General features: G+C 44.1%; 1 protein-coding gene across 2 annotated transcripts in view; it reads right to left on the bottom strand.

The window, feature by feature from the left end:
• Positions 1 to 21,004, bottom strand: part of CPNE4 (copine 4) — a 493,123-nt gene extending 472,119 nt beyond the window's left edge. Inside the window, exon 1 of one of the 2 annotated variants that reach the window (XM_078432340.2) lies at positions 20,783 to 21,004. In XM_078432340.2, the coding sequence (XP_078288466.1) occupies positions 20,783 to 20,835 (53 nt within the window). In that variant the 5' untranslated portion in view covers positions 20,836 to 21,004. Of the gene's footprint in view, positions 1 to 17,083; positions 17,578 to 20,782 lie in introns of those variants that run through there. The other variant, XM_060638666.3, reaches the window with a different exon arrangement.
• Between the last annotated feature and the right edge of the window lie 298 nt (positions 21,005 to 21,302).

Raw genomic sequence — 21,302 nt, 5'->3', positions numbered from 1 at the left:
CAAAAATGCCCCACGGTAGCATGAAGGTGGACCTGTTGTACCGGAGAGGGAATCAAAATTCCATGCAAACTAAACCAATAGCACCCGGGAGATACCTAGAAACGTCTGTTGATTTAAAGGAAGGATGTGAGGAAAGGAAGAAGGGATGGAAGAAAAGGGTGATAAGAGGGAAGAAAGTGAGGAGGGGAAAGAAAGATGGAAGGATGGAGGAGAGAAGAATGGAAGAAAGGAAGGATGACAAGAAAAATGGAGGGAAAAATAGAAGAAAAGGTGGGAGGAGGGGGGTAGAAAAAAGGAAAAGGAAGGGACAGGGGACAAGTCTTACCCTTGTACTTCTGGATCTTCCATTTTTATACTATACCCTTTCTTGTTCCAAAATATCTCTTGGTGCCTTACAGGGCACCCAGCACCTAGTCCCAGGCTTGTTGGTGCACCTGCAGAAAGCCGTGTGTAAACCACGTCCAACGCTGATTCGCTTCACTGGTCAGCACCTGCCATCTCCTGCAGGTTACAGTGCCATCAATCCTGGGAAGTCAGCCCCAGGAAAGCTGCATTTCATGGCTCAGGGCTGACAGCTCTGGAGGACGTCTGGGCAGAAGGCTGAGGCACCACTGGCCTGCACCAGGAGTTGCAGAGGGAGGTCTTCTCCTCTTATTTGTGCCACAGTGTCACATGACACACTCAGTCCACTGGTTCCCTGGGCAGCCCATCAGGGAATCAGGGCTCCAAGGCTTCATGGGGTGGGGGCAGGGCAGTGTCTCTGAGGATACTCTTTGGCACACAGCCATGCCTCCCTCACTGCTAACCTCCTGAGGCACTGCCATTGCACCTCCTCCAAGCACCCCCAAGGACCCAGATGCTCAATTCAGACTGTGTCCCAGACAACATGGGAAGGTTGGAGTCTAACTCTCAACAAATGCACAGCTCTTTGTGGTAACCCCCAAAAAAGATCCCAGGCAGCTCTGGACTTCCCAAGACAATCTCCGTCTCTACTGTTCCCTTCTCCCTCTAATAGAAATGCCACAACATTATAAACGTTCATGTACATATTTTTTAAAAAGAAATTTGACATGGAAAACACATCCATTGAAGAGGCAGTGAAGGAGTTCTTGATGGGGAAAAGGAGATAGTCTATGCCCCAGGGATGTTTGTACACCCCTGAAATTTGAAGCAGACTTGATTATACGAGTAGGTGTGTTTGCCTTTCAGGTGAGAGAGTCCACAGCTCTCAGTAGACTTCTCCAAGAGAACTGTGACCCAAACAAGATTAAAACTATCACCCTATGTAAGGCAGGTTGTTGGGTGCTTATCAATCAGGAAAACAATGCTCGGTTAGTTTGCCAAAGACAATGGAATTTCATGAAAATGCATTTCCTAGAATTAACCTATTTTGCTAAGATGACAACTGAATTTTCTTCCCCTTCCACCTCGCATCTCCGAGGTGAACAGTCTGTGCTTGTCTGTACCCACCAGCCTATATCTGTTGGTGATGGCAGGGGAAGGCCATTTAAACTTGTGACACTTCATTAAGCCCATGCCCACTGCCATCACGGCTCTGAATTAAAGTAAACCAATTCCAAAAGAGCAAGCCTAGAAATGCTCTCCCTTCTGTCTGCCCAAATGCACTCCATAGGAATACAATGAGTGGCTTTAGAGAAGGTAGTTTTAATATACCACATCATTGTCTTGAAAGTTAAAATATCACTGAAAGAATGACCAAGGATATACGTGAAGTATTTAACTAAGCCCTAATATAGCACCGCGAGGACACAAGTGATTCGATTGCTACAGAATAAAATGAAGCCGAGAAAAATCAGGGCGATGCACTTGAGCAAGCCCCGAAACACGAAATAATGGGAAAATCTGCTTTATCACTTTATTTTTAAAAAGCCGTTAGCAGACTCTGCAGCTGTTAATCACTGCTCACATATGGCATGGCTGTCACCTTTATGAATCATGTTTTATCTTGAAAAGATTGTCCATTATTACCTTTCCTTTTGCACGTTCCTAAGGAGATGTGAAACAAGAAAATAGGAAAAGCTCTGAGGTTCTCTGCGCAAGGATCAACATTCACAAATAAAGCAAGCAAGAAAGTATGGTAAAGTTTTAAATATGTCCAATTCTGTGAAGCTGAATATCAGCATCTTCATTTCCAAGCAGAAACAGTGCTGTCTCTTACTAAAAGGAACGTCTACTCTAAGACTTTGCCTTGACTGCACATGAAATCTACGCCCTAGGTAGTGAGTAGCAGAAATGCTCAGAGAGCTGTTGTTTTAGATGAAGGATTTAAATAAATGGGACTCAAAACAAAAGACATGATATCACACATCAGTCTGTGATACAACACATCTGAGAAACAAATTTGACAAATGAAGGTAAAAATATACATTAACTGGGACCGAGGAAGAGACACATATAAAGGAATAAGGAACATTTACAATCCATATGCATATGATTTGTTCACTTACTTTAAAAACCAGAATGATAGAGTCAACCACTATGAAACTTGTGGCTCAGGAAAATTTGCCTCAATGCCCTCGCTTGACACAATCTGCCACTTTACTGCACTGCAACATTAGCCATACTTCAACAGAGCAAAAAGCAATCACTCTGCATCCAGTCCTAAGACTAATGGCTTTCAGAAGTTCTAAGAATCAGATGCTCTCAGAAACTAGCATCCTAGAAAGAAGCAAATTCTGCTCCTCAGCCAGAAGGACCAGGCAGTCTTCCCATGCAGCACCCAAGGAGCTGCAGGGTACCAGAGTCAGAACGTGGCACAAACTGCAAGGTGCCAGTGTCAGCCTTGTCCGGTGCTCCTCCCCTCCCCTTTCCGAATGGGAGAAAGTGGTCTGGGTCCTACACATAAAAGCCAAGAGCTTGTGAGCGGGCTTTCCCCTCCTCCATCCCAGGGCTGCTCGTAATCCTGCTTGCTCTCAGCTGTCCGACCTGACAGTGAGTAAGTCACTTACCACGAGGGGCAGGAGGCAGGGCTGCTCCGTCAGTACCCAGTGGTCCGGATGCTGGAGCGCCTGAGAGGAAAACCGGGTGCAGCCTAGGATGCGCACACGGAGGCTGAGGCTCTGCTCGCATCCTGGCAAAGGCAGCATGTCACCCTCCCAAATGAGTGAATTAATAAATGATAACCCCGTGGTCAAATCTGTGGAACTGAGCACATGGAAACCCTGGCTAGTTCCTTAGGCAGGGCACACCGTGAACTCCCGGTTCCTAAAGAGGAGCACAATATATGCTTTGAAGCAGAAGTCGGCGACCCAAATCACACCACAGAGCATGACCCCTTGTCCCAGGATGATGTATCTCTTATTTCCCCCTGAGGGGTGGAGGATGGTCAAAGCCAGAAGATTACCATCATCTCTCCCTCCTCCATCCCCCACCAAGTAATCAATCAATAGCTCTCTACCCCCCTGTCCAGCAGTTTTGGAAACCAGGAGGAGTGTGTGATCTCCAGCTAGGATTGTGGTACGCGAGCAAAGGGACATCAGGCACATCTGGCACGTGCCCAAGATTATACTAAGAGCTGCTGAACATGAACAATAAATATGTTCTTCGAGCCCATCTCTTTAAAACGACTCAGAATAAGCATTAAGCATGAATTTGATGCTTTCAACTGTTAAATCCCCGTGTCTCTCTCCATGTAGGACACCTGATAACACTGTGACAGCGGACTGTTGTGCTTTTTTGACCCTGTGTAATAACTCCAGCTGATGCTAAATGAATATGACTGATGGTGACTCAAGAGGCTATGGCTGTCACTTTGGCAGACTGGGGTGTAAGGCACCAAGGCTGTCTTGCCTCCTCGCTCTCTCTAATATGTAAAACAGTCTTGCAAGAAAGATCCTTAGATCCTTAGAGATCAGATACTTTGGTTTCATAAATGGGGAAATGGAACCCAGATCATAAAGTTGTTCTGTTTTTAGAGACAGAAAGAGACAGAGAGCACATGTGTAGGGGAGAGGGGCAGAGAGAAGGAGAGAGAAAGGGGGAGGGGGAGGGGGAGAGGGAGAGGGAGAGGGAGAGGGAGAGGGAGAGGGAGAGGGAGAGGGAGAGGGAGAGGGAGAGGGAGAGAGGGAGAGAGAATCCCAAGCAGGCTCCATACCCAGCACAGAGCCTGACATGGAACTCAATCCCACAACCCTGGGATCATGATCTCAGCCAAAATCAAGAGTCGGACCCTCAACCAAAGGAACCACCCAGGCACCCTGGGACCCAGATCATAAACCATTCATCTAGAAACTCACGATCATTCACCCACGAACACCTACTGGGTATAAGAGCTTCACAATGCATGGCAAGAAAATTCTATCATTTAGATATCTTGTCTATAGTCCATATTTCAGAGAAATATTTCCTTGGATTTTTTTTAAGTCTATGTATGTTTCCTGTCTAGAGATGGCCAAACAGAAATATGTTCCAAGTGCAGGAACTGGCAAACTTGTTCTACAAAGAGCGAGATAGAAAGCTGTGTGGGCTATACTCTATGTCACAACTACCCAGTTCTGGCATTGTAGTATGAAAGTAACTATAGGCAATAACAGGTATGACTGTGCTCCAATAAAACTTTATTTACAAAAAAAGTCCACATGCTGGATTTGACCCACAGTCTACATTTTGCTGATACCTGCCCTTAGTGGATCTCATCTGACAATGGGCTGAAGATCTCAAGTTTGCCTTAATCAGGTCTTGTTTAATCTCAAACCTCCCTTAGATTCATAGAAGTTTAAAAGTATTTATAAAGGAAAAATCACATAACAATTTGTTTAGAGAATGAACTTTGTAACTAGCTATTATAATTACCCATAAAACACCGGAGAAGAATGGGAATCACAAATAGAACTGTTCTTGCTCATCCAAATAAACAGGGAAAGAAGTTTTCATCTAAGTAACCAAGCACTGAGCCTCCCTAATCGGATGACGTCTCTTTTTCCCAGCTTAGGAAAGATGATGTTCCTAGGATATCAGGCAGATCCCCAGATTCCCATCATTCTGTCCCTATAGACAATAACTCCCATCTATTCCTGCTGGATGCAAGTCTAAGCAGGGCTGCTTATCTTGGTTGGAAAGGCAGACACAGGGCAAACTCAAAGGGTCAGTAAGCAGCTATAGTCTTCCCTGAGCCCATTCCCTGGACAGGGTGGGTGGGTGGGTGAGGAACAGGGGGCGAGGATCCTTCCCTCTTTGTGTCTGCTTTGGAGAAAGGAGATCTCAAAAGCGGCCCCCGCAATCTACAAAACCAACAGGGTTGCTCACCCGAGCCCACTGAGTCAGAATTTGAGAATTTGGGGCAATAAGCTCACAACTTAAAAACAGCACCCAAAACTTGGCTGAAAGGGTTCCCAGGAGATGGCCCCTCATGGGGCATACCACACAGACTCCCGTTTGATGTGAATGAAAAGAAGATGTGACCTGCGGGTACACTCATTTATGCCCTAGACCCTCCTCCAAATGCTGCTTTCCAGAAAGAGAATTCCTTCACAAAGTTATAATTACCTAGCAGAATGTGCTCTGTACACAGAAATGTGGTATAAAGGACTCCATGCTGCGTCTGATCAACTCACAGAAATGCCTCATGTCAAATTTCAGCTTTTAAGGAAGATGACAAATGATCACCTAGCATCACATTTTTTTATTTATTGTGGCTGTGGGATGTGCCTCTGTGACACCAAACATCTGGATAAACATTTTTAAAGTTTCTCTGTGAACCAGTGATCCAGATGTTTGCTGTCAAAAAGATATAACAGTCAAAGGACCGGAAGACACCCTCTTTCCAATTTATCATCCAAGGATCTGCTACATCTAAATCACTGCCCTAACTCTGCTGCAGAATCTCCCTTAGAGTTCATTGGTTTCTGTGAAAAATAAAAGGAGATTTGAATTCACTGATCATCAGTTGAGAACCACACTGAGTTACGTCAGCTCTGATTTGGTTGATTTTACTCAGTAAAATTTAACGATGCCATAAAACATTAAGAGTCAACCATGGCATCCAAGTCTGAACAACCATGGACCATTAAACACCAAAGGAAAGTATCTACTAGGACTCCTCTTTCCCGTTAGGTAATGAATAAAAATGATGGAATCAGTCATTAGCCCACAATTAAACACAACTCAGCTGCCAACATTACACAGAAAAGCCACAGCACTAGAATCTAATCGATCATCTCTTCCTCCCACTGTGAGGAGTTAGCAGGAGTGAGCCCTCAGCTTGCTTCCTTGGACTTCTCTTTTGGTGGCATGTGCCCTGAGGAACCCTGAAGGCAATACATGCCACAAACATTCACAGACCGTATCTTTCTAAATGCCCTTGACTGGGACAGAGATCCTTCGAGGAATAATAAAGCCACCACATCTCAGTTTGTTCTGGGATAGATAGTTTAACTGTTGGCTTTTCCTTATCATAAATGCACATACACATACATACTTACACACATAAAAATGTAAGAACGCAGTTCCAAAGCAGATCAGCCTTTTCTTTAGGAAGTTGCCATCACTAGAAATACAGGCTAAGGCTTAAGAGAGGTTTCCATATTTAAAAAAATACAAGTATAGGAGGAGATGTGACGAGTCTCATCTTTGCTGGCTACAAAAGTCATCAAAACAAATTAGGGTTGAGAATCTAAGAAAAATGGCACTATTTGCAGCATGGTCTAGTGCAGCTGTTCTCAGAAGGTGAACCCCTTTAATTTCCAATATAGTACATGTGGATAGATTTAGCCTAAACAAAAGCTCTTTTGGGATCTTTAATAATTTTTGAGGGTATAAAGGAGCCCTGAGACCAAAAAGTCTAAGAACCTCTGGTTTAGTGGAAAGAATAGATATTTTAAAGTAAAATGATTTTCAAGTTTGTTTTGTGCCCTCTCCCATTGGCTGTGTAACCTTAGCCAAGTTACTCAGCTTCTCTGGTCTTCTATACTCTATACATCAGACTAGCCACCCTTATAATTATCTGCTCAAACAAGTTTCCCTGCTGAAACATAATATCCAGAAAGTCAGGATTATGTCTGTAGGCTCACCCCATATCTCAGAGCCTAGCATGATACATGATAGGGTCTCAATAAATAATTATGACTTGATTGGCTGGACAGTTATGAGGATTAAATAGGACAATATGCATAAAGTGCCCGCTGAGGTACCTGACACATGGCAAATGTCATAGTTGCTCAGTAAATGTCAGATCCCTTTCTTCACCACTAACGCTGTTCTCGGTTTTACCACACAAGATAGAAAGTTCACAGTTTGTCTAAATAAAGGAAATATTTAAGACTTGGTTCTCAAAGTGTGGTCCCCAAACCAGCAGCATCAACATCACCTGGGAAATTGTCAGAGATACAAATTAATTGGCTCTAACACTAGACCCACTGAATTGGAAGCTGGTGGGGGCCAGAAGACATCTATCTGTGTTGTAACAAGTTTTCCAGGAGATTCTGATTTGTCCTCAAGTGTGAGAAACTTGGCTTTAAGACCTGCATTGGGTCTCTCTGAAAAGAGTATTTTATGCTAGCAGCATTTTGGACTTTGATAGCAGAGAACCCCCAATATGTTGTCTATTGCTTGCTGTCTAGAATCTTATTTGAACAAAGGTGGAAGATACATAAAGTCAAATACAATAAATGTCTGTTGCTGGACCTTGCAGGGCAGAGTGATTGATTTTGTATTCTAGCTGTGTATCTGGGGGCCAGTGCTAAACATACTTTGCATCAGAAATAAAGCTGGAACCAGCAGGAACAGAGAAGTTTTATCTTAGAGAAACCCCAGCATACCCCTTGAGTCATCTTTGTGTCTAGGCATAAAATTCGTGGGTAGAAACAGAGAAGAGGGAAGGGAGAAAGGTAAGTGGTTACGTCAGTAGCTGTGGAAAGCACACATTTTATTGCCGATTTCTATCATACTTTCATAAACACACTCCTATTTTTCACAACCCCTTTGCAATACAGCAAACCACTACCATTAGGGTAATTACTCACAAGCTCCCAAGTTTGAGGGGTGCCACCAGCCAATATTAGTTACAGTTTGAGCAATTTCCATGTGCCTGAAATCTGATGGGCAGTTCGGATGCCACAGATGTGCACTATATCTTTCAAGGCTCACAGTTATCCTTGGGCATAGGCACTATCATTATTCATTTTACATCTGTGGAAATTGAACTTCAAGAGATTAAGCAGAGCTGGGATTCAAACCCAGGAATCCCTGGCTAAAAATTCATGCTTTTCACTAATAATTCTACCTACCTATATACAGCACAGAGTGTAGCCTTGTAAATATAATGGAGCACATTTTAGGTAGGGGCTATGATTCAATGAGTGAAATAAAACCCATACACAGTCAAAATAATCTTCAAAATAAATCCCATAAGTTGTTCAAGTGCAACATATATTGTATTACATAGGTGATGTCTATAGTAGATCTGTAAAACCTCAAATGTTAATTTAGATTACACAATACAGAACGATCAAAATATAGTAAGAGTATTTTTTTCTAATTTTTTTTAGTGTTTATTTTTGAAGGAGAGAGAGACAGAGTGCAAGGAAGGGGGCAGAGAGAGAGGGAGACAGAATCCGAAGCAGGCAGGCTCCAGGCTCTGAGCAGTCAGCACAGAGGCCTGTGCAGGGTTCGAACTCACGAGCTGTGAGATCATGACCTGAGCTGAAGTCGGACACTTAACTGACTTAACCGGCGCACCCAGACGCCCCAAGAGTATTTTTAATGAGAGACGCTGTAGGGTTGATTTTGAGCAAGTTCAATGTGCAGTGTAAAGACCCACAAACTTGGCCTAGATGCAGGATACATGCTAAGGGGGTGGGCACACACACAGGGTGACGGAGAGAGTTATCTGTGTACCAGAAGGTTCTAGGCACTCTGGAGTTATCATAAGAAGTGCACTACACAGCTGCTACCCCGAAAAGCTTGTAATCCGCCAGGGGAGTGGGTACAGCCAGGCCATGAGGACACGTGAAGAAGAGGATGTGAGCCTTCTTGAGAGAAGCAGCTGTGGAAGGATAGGTAAGAAACAAAGATCATACGAAACACGAATTTGAAAAAAATACCCAGCTTTGGAATTGGAGTGGGAGCCCCCTAGATTTCAGTCCCCCTCTGTTGCTAGTGCTTTGGCATTGACTCAATTATTTATAAAATGTGACTAATAATATCTAACCCACAGAATACTCATTTGTAGTGATTATATACGTGTTTATGCTTACACAGTGAAATAATTTTACTTTTTATGCAAAATAAATGTGTACTATCTGAAATAAATTAAAATCACTTTGGAAAAAGTACTGTATTCTCCTTTAAATCTTCTCTGGGAAGAAAGGAGGAATGGGAGACTAAGAAAAACTAACACTTAGTACATACCTGTGATGCAGGTCCTCTGCTACTTTATATAGCTTTATCCCCAAGGAAATAAGGCTCAAAGACATTGAGTAATTTTCCCAAAGCCAAACAGCTATTGAGTGGCAAAGCCAGAATTTGAACCAAGTCTGCTTACCTTCAAAGCTTAAGCCCATATCATAACAAAACTCGGCAAATATTTGTCTTTACCAAATTGCATTGCAACCTAGTGATTTCTTGGCACATTCCTAAATAAGAGTGAGGAAGAAGGAAATAACATCGTTCACGTAGTCAACCAAAATTTTTTGAGCAATGGCTAGATGGCTGGTGCTGTTCGGGGTTCAGCCATGAACAAGACAGGGGCGGGGGGGCTGCTCTCTCCTGAAGCACGAAGTGGGGAGGAAGGATGAGTATAGCATGGGCCAGGACAAAGGATGCAGAAACTTCTGTCTTGCTCTAACTCAGTCTCCATACAGCTTGTGTGAGTGATTTCACCTTGCTGGGCCTCTGTTTCCTCATCCAAAACAATGGAAAGGGGTGAGCCTAATTTTACAGGATTGTCTAGTTCTTACATTCTTTGATTCCATAAGAAGCATTTTCTTTCCTGTCTCTATAAAATTCAATCAGGCCATGAGCTGTAATTTAATATTATTAGCTGCTCACTCTGCTCTGCCTGCACCAAACCAACTATTTCTACCATTTTCCTCTTATCAGGACTTTCCTCCCAATACGATTCACAGTCAGTGAAGTCACAGAATTCCAACCATGGATTCTAGCAGCTTAGAGATCTACCTAGCAGATAAGATTAACACACATGGCCCAAAGTGCCCATCCCTGGTTTCATATCAACAAGATCTCACATATAAACCTCCTTGACTTTTCCATTTTGTCACTGAAATTTTTGTCTCTCAGTTACTTGTTAAAATAACTGTACAAAATATAACAAAGACATCAATCAGGTTCCCTGGGCCCCCAGGGTCTCCAAATAACTTAAAAGCTTTTCTGTCACTTTAAGGATAATGATAAAACATTTCTTTTAACCATTCTCCTTCCGGTATAATTTTTCTTTTTTACTGATATTTATATTGAACACATCTTTTAATATTTTAAAAATAGAATCCTTATTTAGATTGTTCCAGACCCACATTAAGTGGTCAGTTTCTTGTTGTTGCTGTTATACTTCTACCGTTTCCTAAGAGACTGTTAAAAACTGAGAACAAACTGAGGGTTGATGGGGGGTGGGAGGGAGGGGAGGGTGGGTGATGGGTATTGAGGAGGGCACCTTTTGGGATGAGCACTGGGTGTTGTATGGAAACCAATTTGACAATAAATTTCATATATTAAAAAAAATCATTTTGCTGTTTAAATGGATTAAGTCTACTATATAGTCATTTATCTTATGATATAGATGCGGTTAAAATCCACAGGGCAGTGGTGTGAGCTGACTGGATTTAAGAACCTCTGTTAAACATACACACAAACCTAAGCTCACACTAAGGGAGATCGCCCCACATCCCAACCCTGATCCTTCCTCTCACTCAGAATCACCCTCCAGACCACGTTTCTTGATACATAGGGAGAAGAAAAAACACCTGAGTGTAAAGGACTTGAGGGACCATTCCCCAGGTTCTCTGAGACAAAGCAAATGACTCTCTTATCTCTTAACCCACATCATTTGTTCATCTCTCTCCTTACACTTACCTCCACAGGTTTTAATGCCTGTTCTCACGCACCTGTCTACCCCTCAAGCCTGCACTTCCAAAAATGTGAACATCACACTTATTCCCAGTGCCTAGCACAGGTTTTGGCATAAAGGATGTGATCAATTATTATTCAACAGATGGATAAATGAGACCCTTCTGCTGAGGGGGTGGGGGTGTGGAAACAGAAGGAAGCTCAGATGGAAAAGAAAGGATGAAGTTTTGGGAGAACTCTTAAGAGAAGGGACGCAGGAACTGGCATTTTCCTGCCAGCTAAAATACTGGACCGTTTTAAACATTCCAACATTCACCAACCACCACTAGTCCCATTTGCAGACGCTAACACTCATGCAGGTGCACTCTGTCTGCAGCTTGAAAACTATAAGCCCCATATTTAAACGAAGTTTTTCTGAGCCCAGAGTTCTTCTACTGGCAAAAGGTCCTGGTGTCAGGAAACAGAGGGCAGTCAGACTCCAGACAGCCTGAATCCAAAGAGCTGGCATGCTGTCCAGTCACTGGGCAACCCAAGCAGGCACTGGAAGTGCCCTACTGGATTCTGAAGGCAAAATCCTTTGTCTTCTCCCTGAAGTGATGCAATGTGGACTGGAGAGTCAGAGGCACGGGGGAAACCAGTATTTCATACCTGAGCACATCTTTGAGGTTCAGTCAAACCCCATCCCCGAGCCTAGAAGTCGGGTTCATGGTCCCAGGAGGTAGGCTCTGCCGGTGCTCCGGCGCCCTCTAGCGTCCGTCCACTCTAATGCCAACTCTCTCCCGCCCTTCCCCCTTGCCTCAACAGCTACTGGGGGCTGCCTTCACCTTGGACCCCTGCTAGCCTAATTTTGTTCCTCCTCTCCCTCAAAGCTCAATGAACTGACCTGCAGAGGTTTGGAATCTTTTGGGTAAGGAAGGTCTTTTAGTCAATACACCTTAAACTTGAGAAGATTTCTAGGCTTAACCAGAAATACTGTATTTTTCCCTTGATGTTTCCAAGGAGAAATGTTTCTAGTTTTCTAAGTAATAAGAAGTACAAAGTTAGAAATATTATGTTGAGCCAATGATAGAAAAACATTTTAGAATGTGTTCTTTTTGAATGGACCTTTAATTTAAAACAGGAAAAAAAGATTCCCCTGTGAGTTCCTGGAACTATAAACACTCATAAAATCTCTTTGTTTACTTTATTGATTCAGTTATGACATTTAAAGTAGAAAACCTAAGACTGTGCATGAACAATTCTTCACAAAACATGTACATTAACAGAGATGGCTGCAGACAATGATTTTGTACAAATTTAATCACATCTATTGGGTAAATATTGCACTGACTCCAATAGAGAGCAAAGTAGTAAGTCCCAAGCCTGCTCTTCCAAATACTGCAATGGAGTTGGGAGCCCCCCACCCCACCATCTCCAACTCAGTAAAGATTATCAGTGCACATGGCACCAGACACTGGCGCCACTACAGTCATTATCTCCAGGGAACTCAAGTCTATATAGAGAGAAAGGAATAATCAGGAGGGTTGTTGAGTGAGTCCCCTGACCTTGAACAAGTCAGCTCTCCAAGGTTTAGTTTCCACATCTGTCAAAATAAACAGCTAGAGTCAACAGATTATCCCCAAGCTCTCTTCCAGTTCGAGAGTCATAGATTCAAAGAGAAACAGTTGTTGTCCAAGTTGAGAAATAAACCCACCACAGGCCAACCCTCAGTTGGTTCCCTCACCCCTCGGAGTGTACAAAGTCATAGGACTGGAACGAACCTTCCCAAATAAGCCTTCCTTACCACTTTCTTCAACTTTCCAACACTTGCCTTCAGGCCTTCAATATTTACTGATCTAAAAGCTAGTGGTTCTCAAGAGACTTTCCAAAAAATACAACAGCCAAAGAAAGAACTTTTTGGGATTTGCCAGCTTAGAAAAAACATATACTATATATCATATATATTTAGTAATTCATAGACTAAACAGAAAGCTCCCACGTAAATGAGATTTCTAGTACAGAAAAGACTAAAAGTATATGTAGGCACTATGACGTTTTTATACTGCAGCCACAAGTGTTAGTAGATATCCCCTGACTGAACTGAGTGCTGAGGCCTGACTACATACTGTCTACTTCCGATATCATGCAGAAGACAGCACATCATGCCTGATCCATTGATTAAGCTTGATTTCAGACTTACCACCAACCTCCACATAAACACCTCATCCAAAAAATGGATTTGTAACTCCAACCCACTTATTTTCATAACACGCTTCCCTCAAAAGAAAAACCATTATAGAATTTTTAGGACATCCTAAAAAAAAACCTTAAAGTCCTGTAATCTGTTATTTACTGTCTACGTGCAGTCAGGAGAAAGGCAGATTCAAATGCAACTCTATTATTATATGCTGGAAGGTCAGTGCTAATGCACTATAGGATAGGGCTGAACCACGTGACATTTTTATTTTAAATGCATTTTAAATTTCCTGTCTTGATATTTTGTGACTCCGGTGTACTTACTACCGTTGCCAAGGCAATATGACTTTGGGTGACCGTATGATCCAAAGGGGTTTTTGTTTTGTTTTAAAATATTAACAAGACAAAAATGGAAAGATCAAATACAGAGAACAAATTTAGCCTTTTTCTTCTTTAAAATGCATGAAATACAGATCTTCTGGCCATATCTCTGATTAAAAATACAAAGACTCATGAAGTGACTTTCTTAATTAGTGTAGAGCTTTTTCCCAATCTAGCAGGTTGAGGCCATCAAAGCACTCTTCTCACTCTTTGTTCTGGATTCAGATCCCCATGTAAGTGTGGGGCATTAATGACACACACATTGACTATTCACGTTCAACATGTTTACTTCCAAATGGAAAAGTCTTTTATGTGAATAAAAGTGGCCATAATGATCCAGAGTGTTATACTTCAGAAAAAAAGGCTTGGTGCAAACCATATGAAAACATTCAGTTGGATACCAAAAGATTCAAACACAGGTGAGAACAAAGATTTCACTATTAACCCACTTTTTTTTCTGTGGTTATTTTTTATAGTCAGCATAATCTTAAGGTTTTCAGTCATGGTGGACTCAAATCATCTGGTGATAGGAAGAATCAAGCTCATATGTATATATATTTTTGAATACTACATAAATCTTCTCTGGAAACAGATAACACCTTTGCTTTCTACTAAATGGAAAGAGGTATGTTTTAATCAGAAATCCACATGCAGATCAAGAAACACTTTAATACAAGATACCTTTTAATTAAAACCTCTAAATGCAGGATTCCCCTAAAAAAAATCAATAATTCAAGCAAAATGCCATGTTGCTACCAAAGACCTAGAGATAAACTGGAAGTCTTTTAAGTACAATTAAAATACAATGCACAAACCTCAGAGCTGCTATTTTTTTTTTTTTTCAACGTTTTTTTATTTATTTTTGAGACAGAGAGAGAGAGACAGAGCATGAACGGGGGAGGGGCAGAGAGAGAGGGAGACACAGAATCGGAAACAGGCTCCAGGCTCCGAGCTGTCAGCACAGAGCCTGACGCGGGGCTCGAACTCACGGACCGCGAGATCGTGACCTGGCTGAAGTCGGACGCTTAACCGACTGCGCCACCCAGGCGCCCCTCAGAGCTGCTATTTTTAAAGAAATACTTAGAAGCTCCAGTAAAGTGGTTGTCTCATGCTGGGAAACTCACTAGACCCCATCTGGGCCTGTTTCCAATAAATTCCACTGGAAGTGTGTCTGGAAAATTAAAAATGAGGCTGACCACTCACAGGAAAGGTATAGATTTGATGGCCATGAGAGTTCTCACATAGTATTACATGAGTAGACCTTTGATTACATTATAGGCAAGTTCTTCTCACCCAACCATTCAAAACTGTCTAGGATTCAACATCCGCTCCTGCTATGGACTGATACTTCCTTTTATGTAATGCTCAGGGGAAATCACCTAGTTTTGATGTGATTTGAGTTTGATCTTGTGAAGCTGTCAGAATCTTTCCATCAGAGATAAACGAGGAGATTCTGGCCTTCATTAGTATGCACATTAACACAGGTGTCCTATCTGTATTTGCCAACCCTCCTATTTTTATCCACTTCCCTACATGTGAATACTTTTGACCTACTCTGAGCTCAGCCCCCTGATCTGCTAGAGCAACTCTGCCAGTCTTTCTTTAAAATAGACAGGCCAATAAAACTAATTTAACCTGGGAATGGCAGCTTAGTAAGGGAAATGAAAACATCAGAAGTTATCTAATCACAGCAATAGCCGTCCTGAGCTCGGTCTTATCTGCTGAGTAATAAAAAAGAAACGGGACCTTCCTAAACTTGAAGGGCATCACATAAAAGAAGTAAAATTCTTGCTGGCCTTTGGCTCTTGGGGGGATGTGCTATGCAGTTTAACCAGTGTATACTAACTACAAAACATTGCCATGGATTCGAAACACCTGTGCTCCAGGACAGTTGATTTTTCTGGGGGGAGGGGTTGTTTTGACCTAAAGCCAAAAAAAAAAAAAAAAAAAAAAATCTACAAACACCTTTGAGAATAGGGATTAAGAGGGCAGTCGAAGGAAGGAATAGAGAGAAAAGGATATTTCATTTGAACTTAAGACAGTTTTTCCATTAAGACTAGACTTCAGTCTCAGTTCAAGAACACTTTAAACACCTTGGACAGCTCAAAAATGCTGTTTAGGAAAACGAAAACCACGTGAGCCAAGAACAATCAAGAGCAGTGCTTCAAAAATCCCTGGCAAAGCAACAAAAAGAAACAAGAGGACGAGAGGTTGGTTTTGCATAGTTCTGAGCACAGGTGCAATGGAACAGATGTATCTCTTCCCAAAAGGCACCGAAATCCTGTAGCATCAAGTGGGTCAGTGTGTGGGGGGTGGGGGTTCTCTCCAGATATTTCTCTCGCAAAGTTTCCCTGGACACTCACTCCTCCCTACTCCCTCACCCTCACTACTCTGCTCACCTTTCTTTCCTCCACCTCCTGAACCCCCACGACATGCATTTCCTAAACTCGTGCACCATGGATCATCGCTGCAGTCGGCGATGTCTCCTGGAGCCTGGCAAGTTCTGGGACTGGAAGCCAGTCTTGCAACGACGTCGGGGGGGGGGGGGGGGCGCGGTCGGATCTGGAGAGCTGGATGGGACCTGGAGCCTTAAAGCCGAGCCTCTTTCCTCAAGAGGAAGGAGTGCATCTTCCTAAGGAGTATTTCTTAGGGAGGAGTGCATCCTCCTAAGAGTATTTCTAGGTGTTCAGCCAGCTCCCCACTGCATGGTCATCAACACTCACTTGACTTGGCGTGGACCGCCTCCGAATTGTCTCCCTGGATTCCGCCCTAACAATCCACGAGCTTCTGTGATACACAAGGGGTCCCAATCTCTTTGGTCTGCCGTGGCTAGCGCTTTGGTAGTCCCTCCGGTCCCACCCCTGGCCTCCTCCCCCTACTACCACCCCCCCCCCCCCTTTATCTAACATTAGAAGGAGAGTGGAGGGACTTGGCTGAATCGAGGGACTTGCAAGCCTACTGATTAGTTTTTAGCTGGAGAGCCTCGACCACAATTACATATTATTGGGACCTACTGGGGCGGGGGGGGGGGAGTTGAGAGGCTAAATCCAACAGCAGCTAGGTCAAGCCACTGGCCACCGATACAGTTTCCCACAGCTGTCTCACAGTCAAAGGGGAAGCTGCAACTTCAGCCAGGACTCTGCTCCCGGCCCTCTCCCCGATTTCTAAAACAGCCATGTCCTCCCCACTCCAGGACTTCCAGGACCCGCTCCCCAGCGGGTGCGCTGCGGTCCCCTCCGTAGGGTTGCTCCCGACCCCGCGCGCCCCACCCCACCCGGCGAGCGGAGGGGAGATGCAAGGGATGAAAGTTCCCTTGGATGGAAGACGGCTTGTAGCTGCGTCTTGAAACAACAACAGCGATGATAAACAAGCCACTCTGAGCGAAACCCGGGGCGTCTCAAAAGTTGGTCTTGCTACGCAGCAGCCCCGAAGGACTTTGCCTTCCTAGCGCCCCAAGAACACAGGAATGACAGAGTTGGTGTCTACTTACCTGGAGGTGTCAACGTCGAAGAGTAGGAAGAGAATCGAGTCCGGGACAAGGTGTGTCCCACCCCTAGGACGCAGACAGAATCCGGCTTTGGAGTGGAGGTGGTTGGTGGTGTAGTTGGTGGTGGTGTGAGGGGAGTCGGACGCTCTCCCTCCTCGTCCTCTGAGGCCAGTTTAGCAACAGCGGACGGAAAAGATGCAGAGAGGGGAGTTTGGTCTCTCCGGAAACCCCGACTCCATCCTTGGAGATGGGGACTGGGGAATGGGTGGGAATGTTGGGGGTGGAGGCTGAGCTCCCAGTTAACTCAGAGAGTCGAGGGGAAGGTACGGGTGGAAGCGGGAGGGAACAGAGAGGAGACGGGAGGAAGGGAGGGAGGAAGAGACGGGGACGCGAGGGTGGCGGGGAGATAGATGGCAGCTTCTCAGAGAGATTTCCACCTTCTGACGAAACCCATGCTCCCGGCAACCGGCGAGATACTAGTTGGGAAACCTCGGCGCGAGCGCCCCCTGGGGGGTTCCGGCGGAGGCGAGCCCTTGGCCGGGGAACGCGAGTCCGCGGCCCCGCCCAGCGCTGGCACTGGGCGGGGGGCGCGCCGCACCGGCCCGCCGCGCCCAAGGTCCCGCTGCCCGCTGGGCTGTGTCGCTCACGCCCGACTCCTGGGGACCATAATTGAGTTCTCCCAAGGGCTCAGACCTCATCTCCATTGCAGAGTAAAGCGCTAATATCTGGGAGAGGGTGGGAGTGATAGTTCTTTTTGCACACATTCAAGAAAACTTCTTGGATGGATGCTCAACCGCCACCAGAGATGAAGAGATTGCTCACCTCTGTATCTTCAGGGGCTCACAAAAGTGCCCGGCATATGGTAGGAGGGTAATATTTATTTTTTAGTAAATGAATGCATGAATAATTGACTGGAGGAGACTTTTCTTCATCACATATCTTCCTGAATACATCCATCTCACAAATAAGTATAAGATACAGAAATACTTAGTACTGTATTTAAAAATAGATATAAACATGCTGTCTTATGTAAGGGGTAACCACTGCCACATGTTACGAAGCACTTGAGGAAGCCAGTATGGCTTTCCTGTTCCAAAACTTATTCAAAGTCAAATTCAGATGAATGAGCAATGGAAGGACACACTGTGCATTGTATCTGATTGTTTCTGCAACAGCAGATAAACCAGACAACTATTCTGTCAGCATATTGCCATGCCATATCTCTCAAGTATTGTCAGAATCACAAATTGGACTTCAGAATGCAACCCAGGGTCAGAAGATGCTGTCTCTGACATTGGGATGACATGAAGGATGTTACAATAGAATATGGACAGGAATAAGGGGAGATAGGAGTGGAAGACCCCTCTTCATGTAAAGAGGTTATCAGCCAGGAACTTTTGACCAACCCCTGAGTTCTCGATTTCAAAGGGCAGTGAAGGCAAAATAATACAATAAGGAGCAGGTGCCCCACTAATGGTTCTATAGAGGCAATTAGGAAGATCTTTGAGAGGCAGGGGAAGAACCTTCAGAAGGATGACAATAATAATAATAATAATACAATAATAAATTTCTTCCTTCAGCTTGGCTCTCAAGACCTTCTGAACTGGGATAACACTAAACCTTGACCCCAGGATCTTAGGGAGCTTGCCTGCACACTGAAGCTCCTTTGATTGACTTTGATTTGAAAAACTTGGGTCATGTGGCTACATGTCAGCCCATCGATATGCCCTGGGATATGGGATTGCACTGAAGCACCAGGCCTTCCACAACATCTGGGAGCATTCAGTGTGCTCTTTAGTACTCCCAGAGCCAGAGCAGAGCACAAACTGATCCCCATCAACTGAGAGTAAAACATTGGGATGGTTCTCCAATGTAGTTTCAGGATCTTCCTACCAGGCATGGAGGGGACGGATGCCGAGCAGGCAAAAATCAGCCTATGTTCATTAAGTGTAAAAATATTAAGTCAGAAAATATTTCTCTCTTTTTTTTAATGTTTATGTTTGAGAGATAGACAATGAGCCGGGGAGGGTCATTGTCTCCCAATGAGGGAGACACGAATCCGAAGCAAGTTCTAGACTCTGAGCTGTTAGCACAGAAGCAAGTTCCAGGCTCTGAGCTGTTGTTAGCACAGAGCCTGACGTGGAGCTTGAACCCACAAACCCTGAGATCATGACCTGAGCCGAAGTCAGACGCTTAACTGACTGAGCCACCCAGGTGCCCCAGAAAATATTTCTTTCAGGTTTAATTAAGTAGCCTCATGGCACCTGGGTGGCTCAGTCGGTTAAGCTTCGTACTTCAGCTCAGGTCATGATCTCACAGTTCCTGAGTTCGAGCCCCGCATCGGCCTCTCTACTCTCAGTGCAGAGCCTGGTATGGACCCTCTGTCTCCCTCTCTCTCTCTGCCCCTCCCCTGCACTTCCTCTCTCTCTCTCAAAAATAAATACACATTTATTTTTTATTTTTATTTTTTTTTTTTTTTTAATTTTTTTTTCAACGTTTTTTATTTATTTTTGGGACAGAGAGAGACAGAGCATGAACGGGGGAGGGGCAGAGAGAGAGGGAGACACAGAATCCGAAACAGGCTCCAGGCTCCGAGCCATCAGCCCAGAGCCCGACGCGGGGCTCGAACTCACGGACCGCGAGATCGTGACCTGGCTGAAGTCGGACGCTTAACCGACTACGCCACCCAGGCGCCCCATAAATACACATTTAAAGAAAAAAAAAGCCTCAGTTATGAACTCGAAATTTGAACTGAATTGATCTTGCAAAGGTGAAGGGAAGAAAAAGGAAAGTCCTCATGCATTTCTTTGCATGTTGATTTTGTTCCCTGAAATTTAAGTCCCATGAAGGCAGATGATAGTCTGTTTTGTTGTCTTCTTTGTGATTGTGACCCCGATGCCTGGTTCGATGTCCATCACTTAGCAGGTGGTCAGTACACATTTGTCAAATTAAATTAAAAAAATACTTTAGAGATCATTTAACACAAAACTCTTACAGGTGAGAGGAAAGACATTAAGATGTACTGAGCATGTACTATTTCCAGACAATCTGTTAGGCACTCTATTGGCCATCCCATCGAGTTTTCTGAACAACCTGCCAGGTAGGTTTTATGATATCTACAAGAAACCTGGCATTTGAATGGTCAGGAAGACCAGACTAGGGAACACAACTAGTTAATGAGAGAACAGGGAATATTAACAGAAGCAGGCTCTGAAGGGACAAGTAAGAATGGCTGAACACATGAACCATGGAGCAGAATAGAGTCAGAACCCACAGGGAAGAATCCAGTACCATCATCTCTGGCCCCTATGTTAAAAGCAGAGACACACAAACTAAATGCAATGCCACAACTTATGACAAATACGGTTTCCTCTGCCAGCAGGCTGCAGCTCCCTAATTAGAAACAAACAGTCGCCCGCAAACCAGTGTGCAGAACACACGTGCAGCTTTTTTTCCAGAAACTTGGATATTTTTTTTCTCAAGGCATGACACTGAAGGTAATTTCAAAAAGACTCTTCACAGGGCACATAAAGCAGAATTTACTCCCACCTCTCATAAAATCAACAGCTCGTCTCTACAAATGAAGATAGATAACCAGCTAATGAACTATGGTTGCAGTTACTGTCTCCACAGCAAGTTGCTCACCAGCTGGAGTCCCTTCAACAATTGTGACATCAACATCCCCTTATTTGTATCACTCACCTCCTTCCAACTCTCCTTTTCATGGATTCGGAGCTGCTGGGTTCTACAGCCATAGTCCAAATGATCTAAATCCAAGCTACAGAGTCAGGGCGCCACTGGTGTTCCCAAGCCGCGAAGGAGGCTCCAGCTCTGAGTAGATTCACTCGCCAGGTCTCTGTTTGATAACATAAGGGGAGACATCCGCTCACTGTCCTATGCCAGTATGAAAGGCACTCCACCCATCAGTGTGACAAGGGAAATGCTGGAATGGAGCCAGAGAACAAAAGGGAAGAAATGTGGATTCTTACCAATGCAGTTGATACCATTTTTTAAGGGTAGCAGATGATGAAGGGGAAAAACAGGCAGGGAGTCAATGCCCTGCATGAAAAACCCTGGATCCATCCCTGAGTGAGTCAGGGTGAGCATTTTGTTTTGAAATTGAATTTCTGTTTTCTTTTTTTCTTTCAAGCTGTAGGATGGTAACATACTCAACTAGTCAAAGGGATGGCTGGAAATAACAGGATTTATTTTTGAGGCTTTG

This window comes from Panthera onca, chromosome C2 (assembly GCF_046562875.1).
Source record: "Panthera onca isolate mPanOnc1 chromosome C2, mPanOnc1 haplotype 2, whole genome shotgun sequence".
Lineage (NCBI taxonomy): Eukaryota > Metazoa > Chordata > Mammalia > Carnivora > Felidae > Panthera > Panthera onca.
This window is presented reverse-complemented; position numbering and strand designations above follow the sequence as displayed.